General features: G+C 38.7%; 1 protein-coding gene across 1 annotated transcript in view; it reads right to left on the bottom strand.

Moving 5' to 3' along the window:
* The window catches only part of NOTUM (notum, palmitoleoyl-protein carboxylesterase), a 105,411-nt gene that overhangs the window by 26,155 nt on the left and 59,698 nt on the right, over positions 1–19,558 (bottom strand). The window contains exons 8-10 of the mRNA XM_053696249.1: positions 18,360–18,460; positions 7,791–7,938; positions 7,664–7,711 (exon numbers count right to left, since the gene is read on the bottom strand). Coding sequence (XP_053552224.1) covers positions 7,664–7,711; positions 7,791–7,938; positions 18,360–18,460 — 297 coding nt within the window. The remainder of the gene's footprint in view (positions 1–7,663; positions 7,712–7,790; positions 7,939–18,359; positions 18,461–19,558) is intronic.

The following is a 19,558-nucleotide window of genomic DNA, read 5'->3' on the forward strand; positions in this document are numbered from 1 at the left end:
TAGCTAGCTTAGGGTTTATTTTACAGGTAAGTATTTCATTTTAAATAGGAATTATTTAAGTAATGATAGTAGGTTTTATTTAGATTTATTTTAATTATATTTAAGATAGGGGGTGTTAGGGTTAGACTTAGGTTTAGGGGTTAATAAATTTAGTATAGTGGCGGCGACAGATTAGGGGCTAATAAATGTAGGTAGGTGGCGGCAATGTTAGGGGTTAATAAGTATAGTATAATGTAGGTGTCGGCGATGTCGGGGGCGGCAGATTAGGGGTTAATAAGTGTAAGATTAGGGGTGTTTAGACTCGGGGTTCATGTTAGGGTGTTAGGTGTAAACATAAATTTGGTTTCCCCATAGGAATCAATGGGGCTGCGTTACTGAGCTTTATGCTGCTTTTTTGCAGGTGTTAGACTTTTTTTCAGCCGGCTCTCCCCATTGATGTCTAAGGGGAAATAGTGCATGAGCACGTAAAACCCGCTCACCGCAGCTTTCAGCAGTTTTCTGGTATTGGAGTGCGGTATGCAGCTTAATTTTGCTCTACGCTCACTTATTGCCTGCTAACGCCGGGTTTTTATAAACCTGTAATACCAGCGCTGTAGGGAAGTTAGCGGTGCAATAGCTTGCAAGTTATTACCGAGCAGCTCTTACCGCAAAACTCGTAATCTAGCCGATAAAAAGTAATAAAACTGAGCTAGGCAGAAACAGGTTCTCGCACTAGAAGTTTAGCTATTCATTCAAGACAGTGCTATAACCCACACACTTTACTGGCTACAATCTAATGAAATTGACAACTCAAAAATGTTTACGTGTGAACAGTATTTACAACTTTTTTATTTTGCTATTTATTAATATAGTTAACAAATGACTAAAAACCCCAATTACTTGTTCCAATGTATTCTATTTAATTCACAAAACATGATAGTTACTTTAAAATGTGCCTTTAAATTTTAAGGGATGCATTTTTCAAAATTAAAGTTTCATGATTAGGATAGAGCGTACAATGAAGAAAAAAAAACAAACAGAATTTATGCTTACCTGATAAATTACTTTCTCCAACGGTGTGTCCGGTCCACGGCGTCATCCTTACTTGTGGTAATATCTCTTCCCCAACAGGAAATGGCAAAGAGTCCCAGCAAAGCTGGCCATATAGTCCCTCCTAGGCTCCGCCCACCCCAGTCATTCGACCGACGGACAGGAGGAAAAATATAGGAGAAACCATATGGTACTGTGGTGACTGTAGTTAGAGAAAATAATTCATCAGACCTGATTAAAAAACCAGGGCGGGCCGTGGACCGGACACAACGTTGGAGAAAGTAATTTATCAGGTAAGCATAAATTCTGTTTTCTCCAACATTGGTGTGTCCGGTCCACGGCGTCATCCTTACTTGTGGGAACCAATACCAAAGCTTTAGGACACGGATGAAGGGAGGGAGCAAATCAGGTCACCTAAACGGAAGGCACCACGGCTTGCAAAACCTTTCTCCCAAAAATAGCCTCCGAAGAAGCAAAAGTATCAAATTTGTAAAATTTGGCAAAAGTGTGCAGTGAAGACCAAGTCGCTGCCTTACATATCTGATCAACAGAAGCCTTGTTCTTGAAGGCCCATGTGGAAGCCACAGCCCTAGTGGAGTGAGCTGTGATTCTTTCAGGAGGCTTCCGTCCGGCAGTCTCGTAAGCCAATCGGATGATGCTTTTAAGCCAAAAAGAAAGAGAGGTAGAAGTCGTTTTTTGACCTCTCCTTTTACCAGAATAGACCACAAACAGAGAAGATGTTTGTCTGAAATCTTTTGTAGCTTCTAAATAGAATTTTAGAGCACGGACTACGTCCAAATTGTGTAACAAACGTTCCTTCTTTGAAACTGGATTCGGACACAAAGAAGGTACAACTATCTCCTGGTTAATATTTTTGTTAGAAACAACCTTTGGAAGAAAACCAGGCTTAGTACGCAAAACCACCTTATCTGCATGGAACACCAGATAGGGCGGAGCACACTGCAGAGCAGATAACTCTGAAACTCTTCTAGCAGAAGAAATAGCAACCAAAAACAAAACTTTCCAAGATAACAACTTAATATCTATGGAATGTAGAGGTTCAAACGGAACCCCTTGAAGAACTGAAAGAACTAAATTTAAACTCCAGGGAGGAGTCAAAGGTCTGTAAACAGGCTTGATCCTAACCAGAGCCTGAACAAATGCTTGAACATCTGGCATAGCTGCCAGTCGTTTGTGTAGTAAGACAGATAAAGCAGAAATCTGTCCCTTTAGAGAACTCGCAGATAATCCTTTATCCAAACCTTCTTGCAGAAAGGAAAGAATCTTAGGAATTTTAATCTTATTCCAAGGTAATCCCTTGGATTCACACCAGCAGATATATCTCTTCCATATCTTATGGTAAATCTTTCTAGTTACCGGTTTTCTGGCCTGAACCAGAGTATCAATCACAGAATCTGAAAACCCACGCTTTGATAGAATCAAGCGTTCAATCTCCAAGCCATCAGCTGGAGGGAAACCAGATTTGGATGTTCGAATGGACCCTGAACAAGAAGGTCCTGTCTCAAAGGTAGCTTCCATGGTGGAACCGATGACATATTCACCAGGTCTGCATACCAAGTCCTGCGTGGCCACGCAGGGGCTATCAAGATCACCGAGGCCCTCTCCTGTTTGATCCTGGCTACCAGCCTGGGAATGAGAGGAAACGGTGGAAACACGTAAGCTAGGTTGAAGGTCCAAGGCGCTACTAGTGCATCCACTAGAGTCGCCTTGGGATCCCTGGATCTGGACCCGTAGTAAGGAACTTTGAAGTTCTGACGAGACGCCATCAGATCCATGTCTGGAATGCCCCATAGTTGCGTCAACTGGGCAAAGATCTCCGGGTGGAGTTCCCACTCCCCCGGATGGAATGTCTGACGACTCAAATAATCCGCTTCCCAGTTTTCCACACCTGGAATGTGGATCGCAGATAGGTGGCAGGAGTGATTCTCCGCCCATTGTATTATTTTGGTCACTTCTTTCATCGCCAGGGAACTCCTTGTTCCCCCCTGATGATTGAGATACGCAACAGTCGTCATGTTGTCTGATTGGAATCTTATGAATCTGGCCTTTGCTAGCTGAGGCCAAGCCTTGAGAGCATTGAATATCACTCTTAGTTCCAGAATGTTTATCGGGAGAAGAGACTCTTCCCGAGACCACAGTCCCTGAGCTTTCAGGGATTCCCAGACCGCGCCCCAGCCCACTAGGCTGGCGTCGGTCGTGACGATGACCCACTCTGGACTGCGGAAGCTCATTCCCTGGGATAGGTGATCCTGGGTTAGCCACCAACGGAGTGAGTCTCTGGTCTTCTGATCTACTTGAATCACTGGAGACAAGTCTGTATAATCCCCATTCCACTGTTTCAGCATGCACAGTTGTAATGGTCTTAGATGAATTTGCGCAAAAGGAACTATGTCCATTGCCGCAACCATCAACCCTACTACTTCCATGCACTGAGCTATGGAAGGACGTGGAACAGAATGAAGAACTTGACAAGCGCTTAGAAGTTTTGACTTTCTGACATCTGTCAGAAAGATCATCATTTCTAAGGAATCTATTATTGTTCCCAAGAAGGGAACTCTGGTTGACGGAGACAGAGAACTTTTTTCTATGTTCACCTTCCATCCGTGAGATCTGAGAAAGGCCAGAACGATGTCTGTATGAGCCTTTGATTTTGAAAGGGACGACGCTTGTATTAGAATGTCGTCCAAGTATGGTACTACTGCAATGCCCCTCGGTCTTAGAACCGCTAGAAGGGACCCGAGTACCTTTGTGAAAATCCTTGGAGCAGTGGCTAATCCGAATGGGAGGGCCACAAACTGGTAATGTTTGTCCAGAAAGGCGAACCTTAGGAACTGATGATGTTCTTTGTGGATAGGAATATGTAGGTACGCATCCTTTAGATCCACGGTAGTCATAAATTGACCTTCCTGGATAGTGGGTAGAATCGTTCGAATGGTTTCCATTTTGAACGATGGTACCCTGAGAAATTTGTTTAGGTCTTTAGATCTTTAGATCTTTAAATCCAGAATTGGTCTGAAGGTTCCCTCTTTTTTGGGAACTTCGAACAGATTTGAGTAAAATCCCATTCCTTGTTCCGTCATTGGAACGGGGTGTATCACTCCCATCTTTAACAGGTCTTCTACACAATGTAAGAACGCCTGTCTCTTTATTTGGTTTGAGGATAAGTGAGACATGTGGAACCTTCCCCTTGGGGGTAGTTCCTTGAATTCCAGAAGATAACCCTGAGAAACTATTTCTAGCGTCCAGGGATCCTGAACATCTCTTGCCCAAGCCTGAGCAAAGAGAGAGAGTCTGCCCCCCACTAGATCCGGTCCCGGATCGGGGGCTACTCCTTCATGCTGTTTATTTAGCAGCGGCAGGCTTCTTGGCCTGCTTACCCTTGTTCCAGCCTTGCATCGGTTTCCAGGCTGGTTTGGACTGTGAGGTATTACCCTCTTGCTTAGAGGATGCAGAATTAGAGCCCGGTCCGTTCCTGAAATTACGAAAGGAACGAAAATTAGACTTATTCTTGGCCTTGAAAGGCCTATCTTGTGGGAGGGCGTGACCCTTTCCCCCAGTGATGTCTGAGATAATCTCTTTCAATTCTTCCAAAGAGAGTTTTACCCTTGAAGGGGATGTTAAGCAATTTTGTCTTGGATGATACATCCGCTGACCAAGACTTTAGCCAAAGTGCTCTGCGCGCCACAATTGCAAACCCTGAATTTTTCGCCGCTAATCTAGCTAATTGCAAAGCAGCATCTAAAATAAAAGAGTTAGCCAACTTAAGTGCGTGAACTCTGTCCATAACCTCCTCATATGGAGTCTCTCTACTGAGCGACTTTTCTAGTTCCTTGAACCAGAACCACGCTGCTGTAGTGACAGGAACAATGCACGAAATGGGTTGTAGAAGGTAACCTTGCTGTACAAAAATCTTTTTAAGCAAACCTTCCAATTTTTTATCCATAGGATCTGTGAAAGCACAACTATCCTCGATAGGAATAGTAGTGCGCTTGTTTAGAGTAGAAACTGCCCCCTCGACCTTAGGGACTGTCTGCCATAAGTCCTTTCTGGGGTCGACCATAGGAAATAATTTCTTAAATATAGGAGGGGGGACAAAAGGTATGCCGGGCTTCTCCCACTCCTTATTCACTATGTCCGCCACCCGCTTGGGTATAGGAAAAGCGTCGGGGTGCACCGGAACCTCTAGGAACTTGTCCATCTTGCATAATTTTTCTGGAATGACCAAGTTGTCACAATCATCCAGAGTAGATAACACCTCCTTAAGCAGTGCGCGGAGATGTTCTAACTTAAATTTAAAAGTCACAACATCAGGTTCAGCCTGTTGGGAAATTTTTCCTGAATCTGAAATTTCCCCATCTGACAAAACCTCCCTCATGGCCCCTTCAGATTGGTGTGAGGGTATGACAGAACAATTATCATCAGCGCCCTCCTGCTCTTCAGTGTTTAAAACAGAGCAATTGCGCTTTCTCTGATATGCAGGCATTTTGGATAAAATATTTGCTATGGAGTTATCCATTACAGCCGTCAATTGTTGCATGGTAATAAGCATTGGCGCGCTAGAAGTACTAGGGGCCTCCTGCGTGGGCAAAACTGGCGTAGACACAGAAGGAGATGATGTAGAACCATGTCTACTCCCTTCATCTGAGGAATTATCTTGGGCAATTTCATTATCTGTGGCAGTACTGTCCTTACTTTGTTTGGACGCTATGGCACAATTATCACACAATTTTGAAGGGGGAGACACATTGGCTTTCATACATATAGAACATAGCTTATCTGAAGGCACAGACATGTTAAACAGGCTTAAAACTTGTCAATAAAGCACAAAAACCGTTTTAAAACAAAACCGTTACTGTCTCTTTAAATTTTAAACAGAGCACACTTTATTACTGAATATGTGAAAAAATATGAAGGAATTGTTCAAAATTTACCAAAATTTCACCACAGTGTCTTAAAGCATTAAAAGTATTGCACACCAATTTTCAGAGCTTTAACCCTTAGAATAACGAAACCGGAGCCGCTTACAGATTTAACCCCTATACAGTCCCAGCTACAGCCTTTGCTGTGACTTTACCAAGCCCAGAGGGGAATACGATACCAAATGACGCCTTTTAGGAACTTTTCCAACTACTTTCAGGTCCTCACACATGCATCTGCATGTCTTGCTCTCAAAAACAACTGCGCAGTAATGGCGCGAAAATGAGGCTCAGCCTACAACTGGGAAGGCCCTTCCTGACTGGAAAAGGTGTCTAACATAGTGCCTGACGTTAAAAAACGTTCCCCAAGTTTATAAGTGTGAATTATAAGCATAAACATGTATAAAATGTCCAAATAAAGCAATCGATTTAGCCCATAAAAGTGTCTACCAGTTTTATAGCCCATATTAAGCCCTTTATTCTGTTTGAGACTAAGAAAATGGCTTACCGGTCCCCATGAGGGGAAATGACAGCCTTCCAGCATTACACAGTCTTGTTAGAAATATGGCTAGTCATACCTTAAGCAGAAAAGTCTGCTAACTGTTTCCCCCAACTGAAGTTACTTCATCTCAACAGTCCTATGTGGAAACAGCAATCGATTTTAGTTACTGTCTGCTAAAATCATCTTCCTCTCACAAACAGAATTCTTCATCCTTTTCTGTTTCAGAGTAAATAGTACATACCAGCACTATTTTAAAATAACAAACTCTTGATAGTAGAATAAAAAACTACAACTAAACACCACAAACTCTTAACCATCTCCGTGGAGATGTTGCCTGTGCAACGGCAAACAGAATGACTGGGGTGGGCGGAGCCTAGGAGGGACTATATGGCCAGCTTTGCTGGGACTCTTTGCCATTTCCTGTTGGGGAAGAGATATTCCCACAAGTAAGGATGACGCTGTGGACCGGACACACCAATGTTGGAGAAATCAAATTACTTATTTTAAATTGTATTTCTTCTCTTGGTGCTTGATCAAAAATGGCTCTTTTCTAGGGGAGCAAATTGAGGTAGGCTAAGGAGCGTGCACAGGTTTTGAGCACTAAATGTTTAACATTGCTGCCATAGAGTGCTCAAGTTATATGTACATTCTGGAGCATACCTCAATATGCACTCATCTAAAAGGAGCCAAGTGGTAAAAAAAAAAAGTATTCCCTAGTTTTTAAAGCTTCAAGTGCTCCCTGAAGACTCTACTATTCACAGCCTACACTAACCTTCCTATCTCCACTGCTATCCCCTAAAACCCCATAGCATGTAAGCCTATGAACCCAGCTGTTTGTAGTTCACCTTCATAAGAGCCGACTACAACAGTGCAACTCTTGGCAGGACCCTCTACCCATTTGATCCCTGTAATCGTTTTATATACCACCCATGTTTATAGCGCTGCAGAACCTGTTGGCGCTCTACAAATACCTGATGATGATAATAATAATAATAATAAAATGTTATATCTGAATCACGAAAGTTATATGTCCCTTTAAACCTGTGACTGGAAAGGCGTGTGGGTGAAATAATAACAGAGTGACATGAAGCATCACTATGTTGGGCGATAGGTGAGAGGGGGTGAGGCGAAAGAGTTCATTTTAGAGGGACTAAATACAGTAATGACATTGGCAATGACAAGATGACTAACTTACCTGCGTGTGATGACTTCATGAGATAGACAAGCAGCCGCAAAGCATGCCCTGTGAAGACAAAATGCGTGAACTTAGTGTGATCCAGACTCACAGAGTAATAACTCAGACAGGATAACAGCATACTCACCCCACATCTTTCAAAGTGCTCCTTAACTCGCGGCCCAAGTTTTGAATGTAAAGCCACTGACTCTCCTGCACAGGCTGACCACTCAGATGGACATTATCCACGGTTAGCTGGGCTTCATCAAACAGCCACTGAACCACAAACACCGGACCTGAGGAACCACAAATTTATAGAAAAAACGATCCAAAGAACAAAGGGGTATATATTAAAAAGTCAATTCTTTATTGTAAGATTAAAAAGTATGGGCATCAAAATAGGGGTAAAGGAAGAAAAGAGCAGGTCTTACGCGTTTCGGCAAGATTCAGCCGTACTCATAGACCATACATGCTCACAGGTGATACAAACTTATATACCTTACAAAGATTACCCATTGGTTAAAACATCACACACCTCCTAAACACCCTTTTAGAAGGGATAATATCACAAACATTATATACATATATGTAGAAAATTGGTGATCTAACACCAATACTCAATGGCTTTGTATATGTTAATGAATAATTGAAATAAAATAAAATAAAGAAAAATACCTAATTCAATGTAAATATGTGCAAGTATATATACAACAAATGAAAAACAAAACAAAGCAAAATAAAGCAAAATATGTACAGACCAAGAAATAATAAAATAGAAGAAGCCTATAGGTATAGATCTAATCAGATGATCACACTAATGGATGGCAAATATATATATTGGATGTATATTGAATATATAATTGTATATATTAAAATTGATAATTCAGTCAATAATAATAGATTATCTGAATAAATACTAAACATATACATGATAATTATAACTTAATATACATAATAATGAATATACATAGCTAAATATACAATTCATTCAATATAATTACCAAATATATTTTTATAGAGATAATAGGTTCAGTGGTATACATATAGATTAATTCTCCCAAAAGTTAATAAGGTAATTCTCTGAATTAAAGCCATCAGGTTTTAATGTGCACAGTTTATGGATCCAATAAACCTCCTGGCGTGCCAGGGTGGACCATTTATCACCACCTCTAGGATTATTCTTAATGATTTCTATGGCATTCCATTTAAAACTGCACACATTTCCATGATGAATATCTATAAAATGACTTGCTAGATCAGAGCAATGTTGTTCATTTCTAATGTATCCCAAATGTTCACGGATGCGAGTACGAATATCACGGGAGGTCATACCCACGTACTGGAGTTTATGTTCCGTGCAGCAGATGAGATACACTATATATGAAGAAGAGCAATTGATGCATCCCCTAGTATCAAACATCTGGTTAGTAACATAGGAACTAAAAGAACTACCTATCTTAATATGTTCACAGGCTTTACAATTCTTTCCACATTTATAAGTTCCATTATGTCTAAGCCAAGAGCTTTGACTATCAGGTTTACGCAACTGGCTAGGTGAGATCAAATTACCCAATGTAAGCCCCCTTTTGTATGTAAACCTACATCCTCCTTTGACCACATCTTTAAGAGCGTCATCTCCATATAACATAGGTAAATATTTTTTAACTATGTTACAAATTTGATAGTATTGGTTAGAATACCTTGTAATAAAATTAGGTTTGTTGTCGAATTTGGTCTTTCTATCACTGGACTTATCAACTACTGAGAGTAAACTACTTCTATCACATTGTGTTGCATAATCATGAGCCTGTTTGATAACTTTCTTACAATAACCCCTCTTACGGAGTCTAGTGCCTAGATTGTTACACTCAGAATTGAATACTTGTTCATTTGAACAAATTCTTCGATTTCTCAGGAACTGTCCCTTCGCTATACCCTGAAACACATGTCTTGGATGGGAGCTGGAAGAATGTAGGATTGAATTTCCAGCTATTGGTTTACGAAACAATTGAGTTTCAACTTTATCAGAGTTCCCATCAATGACCAACTCCACATCCAAGAAATGTATTTTATGCTTTTGCCATTCATAGGTAAACTTAATCTCAGGGATGCAAGAGTTAAGATACCCAACAAATCTCTGAGCCTCAGAGGAATTGAATTTAGTAAGAAATATAAGATCGTCTATAAATCTTTTGTAGCAAACAATTCCCCCAGATGAGTCGACATTAGGTCCAAAGAGGTATTTATACTCAAACCAGCCCATAAATAAATTGGCATATGAGGGGGCGAATTTCGCCCCCATGGCTGTACCTCTCAATTGGACGTAATACGATCCCTCAAACTGGAAGTAATTGCGCTCCAAAAGAAAACGGATAGATCTAATAATGAAGTCTTTAGCCTCATTTGAATAGTTAGTAAGCCGATTAAGAAAAAAGGCCACAGCTTCCAGGCCCAGGGTGTGTGGTATAGAGGTGTATAAAGCTACCACATCCACTGTTAACCAACTCATATTTTCCACCACCTGCACATCCTCAATAACATTTAACAAGTGTGTAGTGTCTCTCAAAAAGCTGGGAAGAGAAGAAACCAAGGGTTGCAAAATGCTGTCAATCCACTCTGACAGATGTTCAAAAAGTGAGCCAATTGCTGCAACTATTGGTCTTCCCTTTATGTTAACTACACTCTTATGGGTCTTGGGCAGGTGGTGGAAAATAGGAATGATGGGGTCGGTAATGAATAGGAACTCAAATGTGTCCTTGTCAATAATACCAAGGTGAAGGCCATCATCTAATAAATCTCTTAACTGTTTTTGAAAACACAGAGTAGGGTTTCTACTTAATCTTCTATAGGAGGATAGATCATTCAGCTGTCGTTCAGCTTCAGATATATACATCTGTCTATCCATTACAACGATGTTCCCCCCCTTATCAGAGTTTTTCACCACAATTGACAAATTATTCTGCAATGATGTTACTGCCTCTTTTTCCTTTCTAGTAAGATTTGAGTATTGTTCGCTGGACGTTTCATCCAGCTTTTTTAGGTCCTCAAGGACTCTCTTATGGAAACTTTCAAGTATTCTACCTCTAGATTGAACTGGGTAGAATTTGGATCTATTTTTAAATCTAGGAGAACATAGCGATACGGTATCCATAGCTTGCTCACACTCCAATTCCTGGAGAGAAGCTAAATCGCACATGTCTCTAAATTGAAAAAGAGAGCCAATATTGTTGGTGCCACTATTATCAACATATGTGGGATTGTTTACTCCTTCAATACCATTAAAGTGTCTACGAAGAGTAAGATTACGTATAAACCTATTTAGGTCAAGAATAGTTTGAAACATATCAAATTTTTTAGTAGGGCAAAAGCCCAAACCCTTATTAAGTACTTTAAGTTCAGATTCAGTTAGGGTATGTGAAGAAACATTAATAACCAAATTGTCATTTACTTCCTGGTGAGCTCTCTCAGGGCATACCTGTTCATTCCTCTCTGGTTCCCTGTGTTCTCTGTCCCTCCCCCACCCCTTGTTTTTAGGGCCGACCGAAAAACCTGACCCAGAGGGGGTACCCCCTTGCTATTTTTAGGGGCAGTGACCTGTACAATGTCAGAGTTAGTATTCAAAGCTTGTTTAATCTGTGTACTCTTTTTTGCACTGTTTTTATTATTAGTGCTTACAGCTTTGGGTATGGTACCAGTGGAATTAATAGGTTTAATGGTCTCCGTATGTGTAGTGATTGTATTACTACTGTCTGCTTGTACAGGATCATTATCCTCCTGTTGTCTATTCTCAATGTTATAGTTAAGATCTGGTTCACATTCTGAATTTGACCCTTCCTCATAAGAGGTAGAAAAATTAGACAGAGAATCATCATCTGTGCTCACATTTCCATTAAAGGACACTTTTTTCTGGTTCCTATTCTTTTTTCTCCATCTCCTGCGTTTGTAACCCCTATTACCTTCACTGTTTTCAGTATCCAATCCCTGATTATCTTTCTGATTGTATGGTAGTGCTCTACGTCTGTGAATTTTATACCACAAAAAGACATTCCCTGTGGAATAGTCCTTTTGATCACGTAAGAATTTCACATGTTTGGCCTGTATGATATCATTTTTGCTAGTTTCAATCACCTCCTGCAACATTTTATCATATTCACCATATCCCACTTCAGATTGGTGACCATTCAACTCTTGTTGTAACTGTGTTATTTCATTCCTAACAGTGGCTAATTGATCAGATTTAAATTTAACCAACATCATCATAAGCCTAATAGAGCACTCAGATAATATACTATTCCATTCCTTAATAAAGTCCTGGTCATGGACCTCGAAAGTGGGGAATTTTTTAACCCTTAGGCCCCTCGGTATCATGTTTAAAGAGACATATTTGTTCATAATCCAGGTGTCAAGTTTAAGTCTCAATTCCTTTAAACGTAACAGTTCCAAAGAGTGAAACAAATCACTTAATTTAGTGTTGGTACAATCCAATGAAAAGAAATCTTCCAATTCAAGTCCCACTAGATCTTGGTCATCAACAGCAGCCAAAGAAAAATAACGATTTTGTGATAAATCCCCTGATGCATCCATATTTAAGGAAATTTATAAAAAATTTATAAGAAATCAATATAACGTTCACCAGCCACAATTTGCTTCACTTACAACACATGGATGAAGAGATAATATAGGAAAAACACATGTGCAAAGTCCGTGTGTGTAGTTAGGCAAATGGATATAAATATGTCCAACGTATTCTGTATAGTCAGATAAAAGAGGTATAACACATTGCTCAGTATACACAGCAGAGAAGGGTAGGAATAAATGGACAGCGATATCAAAACCAGTCCTGACTCACCACTCCAAGGAAGGCTATTACGGCAATTCTCCGCACGGTAAGTGGGTATACAGCCACCATCCACTTCACACAGTCAGAGGACGTATTGCTCACCTCTATGGTGTAGACATCAGCTCCGTGGCAATACACCTTTCCACGAGGTCTGAGCGTTCTCTCCTCCTCGGCGTCTCCGGCCAGCATGTACCTTCTCAGCACTTCCGGGTGACGTCAGACGCTGTCCCTTCCAATTCGCTTGCGTAGTACTCCAAATGCTGTGTATACAACCTCTATTGACCGGACAAAAATCCAAAGCTGGGAATAATCTTGTTCCTTCACAGGATAGGAGGGCTCCTCTCCCTCCCAAAGTAGTAGAAAAAACGATCCAAAGAACAAAGGGGTATATATTAAAAAGTCAATTCTTTATTGTAAGATTAAAAAGTATGGGCATCAAAATAGGGGTAAAAGAAGAAAAGAGCAGGTCTTACGCGTTTCGGCAAGATTCAGCCGTACTCATAGACCATACATGCTCACAGGTGATACAAACTTATATACCTTACAAAGATTACCCATTGGTTAAAACATCACACACCTCCTAAACACCCTTTTAGAAGGGATAATATCACAAACATTATATACATATATGTAGAAAATTGGTGATCTAACACCAATACTCAATGGCTTTGTATATGTTAATGAATAATTGAAATAAAATAAAATAAAGAAAAATACCTAATTCAATGTAAATATGTGCAAGTATATATACAACAAATGAAAAACAAAACAAAGGAAAATAAAGCAAAATATGTACAGACCAAGAAATAATAAAATAGAAGAAGCCTATAGGTATAGATCTAATCAGATGATCACACTAATGGATGGCAAATATATATATGGGATGTATATTGAATATATAATTGTATATATTAAAATTGATAATTCAGTCAATAATAATAGATTATCTGAATAAATACTAAACATATACATGATAATTATAACTTAATATACATAATAATGAATATACATAGCTAAATATACAATTCATTCAATATAATTACCAAATATATTTTTATAGAGATAATAGGTTCAGTGGTATACATATAGATTAATTCTCCCAAAAGTTAATAAGGTCATTCTCTGAATTAAAGCCATCAGGTTTTAATGTGCACAGTTTATGGATCCAATAAACCTCCTGGCGTGCCAGGGTGGACCATTTATCACCACCTCTAGGATTATTCTTAATGATTTCTATGGCATTCTATTTAAAACTGCACACATTTTCATGATGAATATCTATAAAATGACTTGCTAGATCAGAGCAATGTTGTTCATTTCTAATGTATCCCAAATGTTCACGGATGCGAGTACGAATATCACGGGAGGTCATACCCACGTACTGGAGTTTATGTTCCGTGCAGCAGATGAGATACACTATATATGAAGAAGAGCAATTGATGCATCCCCTAGTATCAAACATCTGGTTAGTAACATAGGAACTAAAAGAACTACCTATCTTAATATGTTCACAGGCTTTACAATTCTTTCCACATTTATAAGTTCCATTATGTCTAAGCCAAGAGCTTTGACTATCAGGTTTACGCAACTGGCTAGGTGAGATCAAATTACCCAATGTAAGCCCCCTTTTGTATGTAAACCTACATCCTCCTTTGACCACATCCTTAAGAGCGTCATCTCCATATAACATAGGTAAATATTTTTTAACTATGTTACAAATTTGATAGTATTGGTTAGAATACCTTGTAATAAAATTAGGTTTGTTGTCGAATTTGGTCTTTCTATCACTGGACTTATCAACTACTGAGAGTAAACTACTTCTATCACATTGTGTTGGCTCACTTTTGAACATCTGTCAGAGTGGATTGACAGCATTTTGCAACCCTTGGTTTCTTCTCTTCCCAGCTTTTTGAGAGACACTACACACTTGTTAAATGTTATTGAGGATGTGCAGGTGGTGGAAAATATGAGTTGGTTAACAGTGGATGTGGTAGCTTTATACACCTCTATACCACACACCCTGGGCCTGGAAGCTGTGGCCTTTTTTCTTAATCGGCTTACTAACTATTCAAATGAGGCTAAAGACTTCATTATTAGATCTATCCGTTTTCTTTTGGAGCGCAATTACTTCCAGTTTGAGGGATCGTATTACGTCCAATTGAGAGGTACAGCCATGGGGGCGAAATTCGCCCCCTCATATGCCAATTTATTTATGGGCTGGTTTGAGTATAAATACCTCTTTGGACCTAATGTCGACTCATCTGGGGGAATTGTTTGCTACAAAAGATTTATAGACGATCTTATATTTCTTACTGAATTCAATTCCTCTGAGGCTCAGAGATTTGTTGGGTATCTTAACTCTTGCATCCCTGAGATTAAGTTTACCTATGAATGGCAAAAGCATAAAATACATTTCTTGGATGTGGAGTTGGTCATTGATGGGAACTCTGATAAAGTTGAAACTCAATTGTTTCGTAAACCAATAGCTGGAAATTCAATCCTACATTCTTCCAGCTCCCATCCAAGACATGTGTTTCAGGGTATAGCGAAGGGACAGTTCCTGAGAAATCGAAGAATTTGTTCAAATGAACAAGTATTCAATTCTGAGTGTAACAATCTAGGCACTAGACTCCGTAAGAGGGGTTATTGTAAGAAAGTTATCAAACAGGCTCATGATTATGCAACACAATGTGATAGAAGTAGTTTACTCTCAGTAGTTGATAAGTCCAGTGATAGAAAGACCAAATTCGACAACAAACCTAATTTTATTACAAGGTATTCTAACCAATACTATCAAATTTGTAACATAGTTAAAAAATATTTACCTATGTTATATGGAGATGACGCTCTTAAGGATGTGGTCAAAGGAGGATGTAGGTTTACATACAAAAGGGGGCTTACATTGGGTAATTTGATCTCACCTAGCCAGTTGCGTAAACCTGATAGTCAAAGCTCTTGGCTTAGACATAATGGAACTTATAAATGTGGAAAGAATTGTAAAGCCTGTGAACATATTAAGATAGGTAGTTCTTATGTTACTAACCAGATGTTTGATACTAGGGGATGCATCAATTGCTCTTCTTCATATATAGTGTATCTCATCTGCTGCACGGAACATAAACTCCAGTACGTGGGTATGACCTCCCGTGATATTCGTACTCGCATCCGTGAACATTTGGGATACATTAGAAATGAACAACATTGCTCTGATCTAGCAAGTCATTTTATAGATATTCATCATGGAAATGTGTGCAGTTTTAAATGGAATGCCATAGAAATCATTAAGAATAATCCTAGAGGTGGTGATAAATGGTCCACCCTGGCACGCCAGGAGGTTTATTGGATCCATAAACTGTGCACATTAAAACCTGATGGCTTTAATTCAGAGAATGACCTTATTAACTTTTGGGAGAATTAATCTATATGTATACCACTGAACCTATTATCTCTATAAAAATATATTTGGTAATTATATTGAATGAATTGTATATTTAGCTATGTATATTCATTATTATGTATATTAAGTTATAATTATCATGTATATGTTTAGTATTTATTCAGATAATCTATTATTGACTGAATTATCAATTTTAATATATACAATTATATATTCAATATACATCCAATATATATATTTGCCATCCATTAGTGTGATCATCTGATTAGATCTATACCTATAGGCTTCTTCTATTTTATTATTTCTTGGTCTGTACATATTTTGCTTTGTTTTGTTTTTCATTTGTTGTATATATACTTGCACATATGTACATTGAATTAGGTATTTTTCTTTATTTTATTTTATTTCAATTATTCATTAACATATACAAAGCCATTGAGTATTGGTGTTAGATCACCAATTTTCTACATATATGTATATAATGTTTGTGATATTATCCCTTCTAAAAGGGTGTTTAGGAGGTGTGTGATGTTTTAACCAATGGGTAATCTTTGTAAGGTATATAAGTTTGTATCACCTGTGAGCATGTATGGTCTATGAGTACGGCTGAATCTTGCCGAAACGCGTAAGACCTGCTCTTTTCTTCCTTTACCCCTATTTTGATGCCCATACTTTTTAATCTTACAATAAAGAATTGACTTTTTAATATACACCCCTTTGTTCTTTGGATCGTTTTTTCTACTACTTTGGGAGGGAGAGGAGCCCTCCTATCCTGTGAAGGAACAAGATTATTCCCAGCTTTGGATTTTTGTCCGGTCAATAGAGGTTGTATACACAGCATTTGGAGTACTACGCAAGCGAATTGGAAGGGACAGCGTCTGACGTCACCCGGAAGTGCTGAGAAGGTACATGCTGGCCGGAGACGCCGAGGAGGAGAGAACGCTCAGACCTCGTGGAAAGGTGTATTGCCACGGAGCTGATGTCTACACCATAGAGGTGAGCAATACGTCCTCTGACTGTGTGAAGTGGATGGTGGCTGTATACCCACTTACCGTGCGGAGAATTGCCGTAATAGCCTTCCTTGGAGTGGTTTTGATATCGCTGTCCATTTATTCCTACCCTTCTCTGCTGTGTATACTGAGCAATGTGTTATACCTCTTTTATCTGACTATACAGAATACGTTGGACATATTTATATCCATTTGCCTAACTACACACACGGACTTTGCACATGTGTTGAACCACAAATTTATATCACACACACCTATACAAAATACGGAGTCTGTCAGCTATCATTACAATTAGCACATGTACATGTTATTTATTAAAAAACAAAAACACTGATCGTTTTAAATAACCTAACATCTTCATGGGTTGTAAAAATTACATTTCGGCTCCACTGTGTATTAAATGGAGGTACAGTGCATTTGCATATAGTCTCCCTCTTTAAAATTGTGGTTTTTTTATATTTATTTACAGCGCTTGTCCTTAGCATCTGCAATGAAAGTTTATTCCAAGAATCAAGCATCCCATCTGTAAAGAAGTTCTACAGCAAAGTACATCTCAATCTTTGTATCATACATAAGCACTTAAAGGATCATAATAGTATAAATATTACATGCTGTAATCCGTTAGAGCATTTCAATTTACAACTATGAACTCTACTGTGTGTACTCCAGCAAAGGGGTTACCACCACAGGAAAAGTGCCTCTCGGGACCCGCGGTGCACTGCTGTTCCAAGGCAGTCAGTTAGTAGAAAACCACAATTTGCAGAGGAAGAATGTTATGCAAAATAAGCAAATAATGTATTTTAGTATGTTTAACTAAACAAGAACTGGTTTTAAAAAAAAAGATACGTTCTTATTTACAATGTAACGGGTTTCTTTTAGGCGCACTATAAGTATACAACAGAAATGTATGAATTCTGTGCTCCAAAGAACAATATGTTCCTTTAAATGACAATTTACACAGTAAATGCAGATATTGATGACAACGTAACAATAGAAAATTCAATTTAAGGGACATCAGGGCACCTGTACTAATCATACAATCACTGTGTAGTATATTGCTGAGTAAGTTCTATTCTGCAATATGTTCTCTAGTCTCTCAATAGATAGTGGAATAGTGACAATTGAGAGTTAAATTACAGGAAAATATGCTAAATAAATGAGCTGAGTACATTGATATGTATTTTTTACTGCACATAATGAAATATCTTATGGAGAATTACAATTACTGAAATAGCAAACACAAAATTCCAGAAAAATGAAAATGTCCTGGTAACAGTATAGTCACATATACTGTATTCTCAGTCATGCACTTGTTCTTTTCTGGACCCCAGAAGGTTAAAGAGTGATTAAATGTGCTAGGTTATGGCTGGACATTTCTGTGTAGTACCACATTCTATCTGGCCAGGGGCTGGATTATCCACAGATGTTCTATCTACACTGGTAACCTCCCTGATTTTGTTCTTTACTTACTTCTCAGCGTTGGGTAGATTTTATACCCAAAGAAACAGTTCCATTCCTCTCCTTCTTTAAACTGCTGTTTACAACGTTCTGGAACCGCCCCATTCCAGTACCTAGTGGGAGAGAAAAATGTGACAGTCATGCTTATTTCCTTGGGCCCAATAACAAATCGGCTTCAATTCAGAATCAATTCTTATTATTCCCTATTTTGAGCTGAGTGATCTTTGTTTGTCCCTAGCCACTTAACCTCATTTGGTGCTGTATTTTCATAAGCTTCCTTGACGATACTTAACTTGTTTGTCTCCTTTTAATTGACAACCAACTTCTTCTACTCAAATTTCCCTTTCATATCTTGTTGTCCTCAACCTCTTGAACTATATCTATTTCTCCATTCTTCCACTATATTGGGCAAGATTTATCATTGGTATTCTCTTAAAAATGTGCATGAGAAATAATTCCCCTATTTATCATTTAAAAATGTGCCTAAAATTGGGCAAGCTCGAGTGTAAAACTCTCCTATAGTACTCCTCATTAATTTTCCTAGTTACAAATGTTTAATTTCTTATCTTCTATAGAGGACTGAAAGTTCTCCTGCAAGTGCCTGCATTAAAGTTCTCTAGAACTACTGTGGACAACAGCATTAGAAATCTATTCTCTACCAGATGTAGAAGAAATGTTACAATAAAAAAAAATAAAAGCGCTCTACAAGGCACAAAAATATATAACAAAGAGCAATAATAATATATTAAAGAAGCACAAAAACAATGAAAACTTTAATCTATTTTCATCCATGACAGTTTGTTGAAGAGGGGCGTTAAAGAAACTAGTAGGGCTGTATAAATATTTATTTTGGTTTATATATATGACTTACATGGGAGAATAGTTGCTTATTTTAAATGATAAATAAGGTGCAGACACTAATCCAACTGGATAAATTTATCATTACATCTCTATAGCTCTCCTTTGGAGAAGCAAAAAGAACGAACAACAACGTTTTGATAAATTTGAGCGCACAGATGCGATTCTCTAAAGGAGTGTCGAAGAAAACCCATAAAAAGAATTCTCCTTGTGCTTGATAAATCTGGCCCATTGCATCCAATCTATCATAACAGCTCCCTTCTCAACACCTGCATACTGACTCCTTTCATGCCAGCCAGATATTCTACGTGTTGATTACAACATAAATCCCAGCTGGCCTCTACTCCCCACAA

This window comes from Bombina bombina, chromosome 1 (genome assembly GCF_027579735.1).
Source record: "Bombina bombina isolate aBomBom1 chromosome 1, aBomBom1.pri, whole genome shotgun sequence".
In the NCBI taxonomy this organism is placed as follows: domain Eukaryota; kingdom Metazoa; phylum Chordata; class Amphibia; order Anura; family Bombinatoridae; genus Bombina; species Bombina bombina.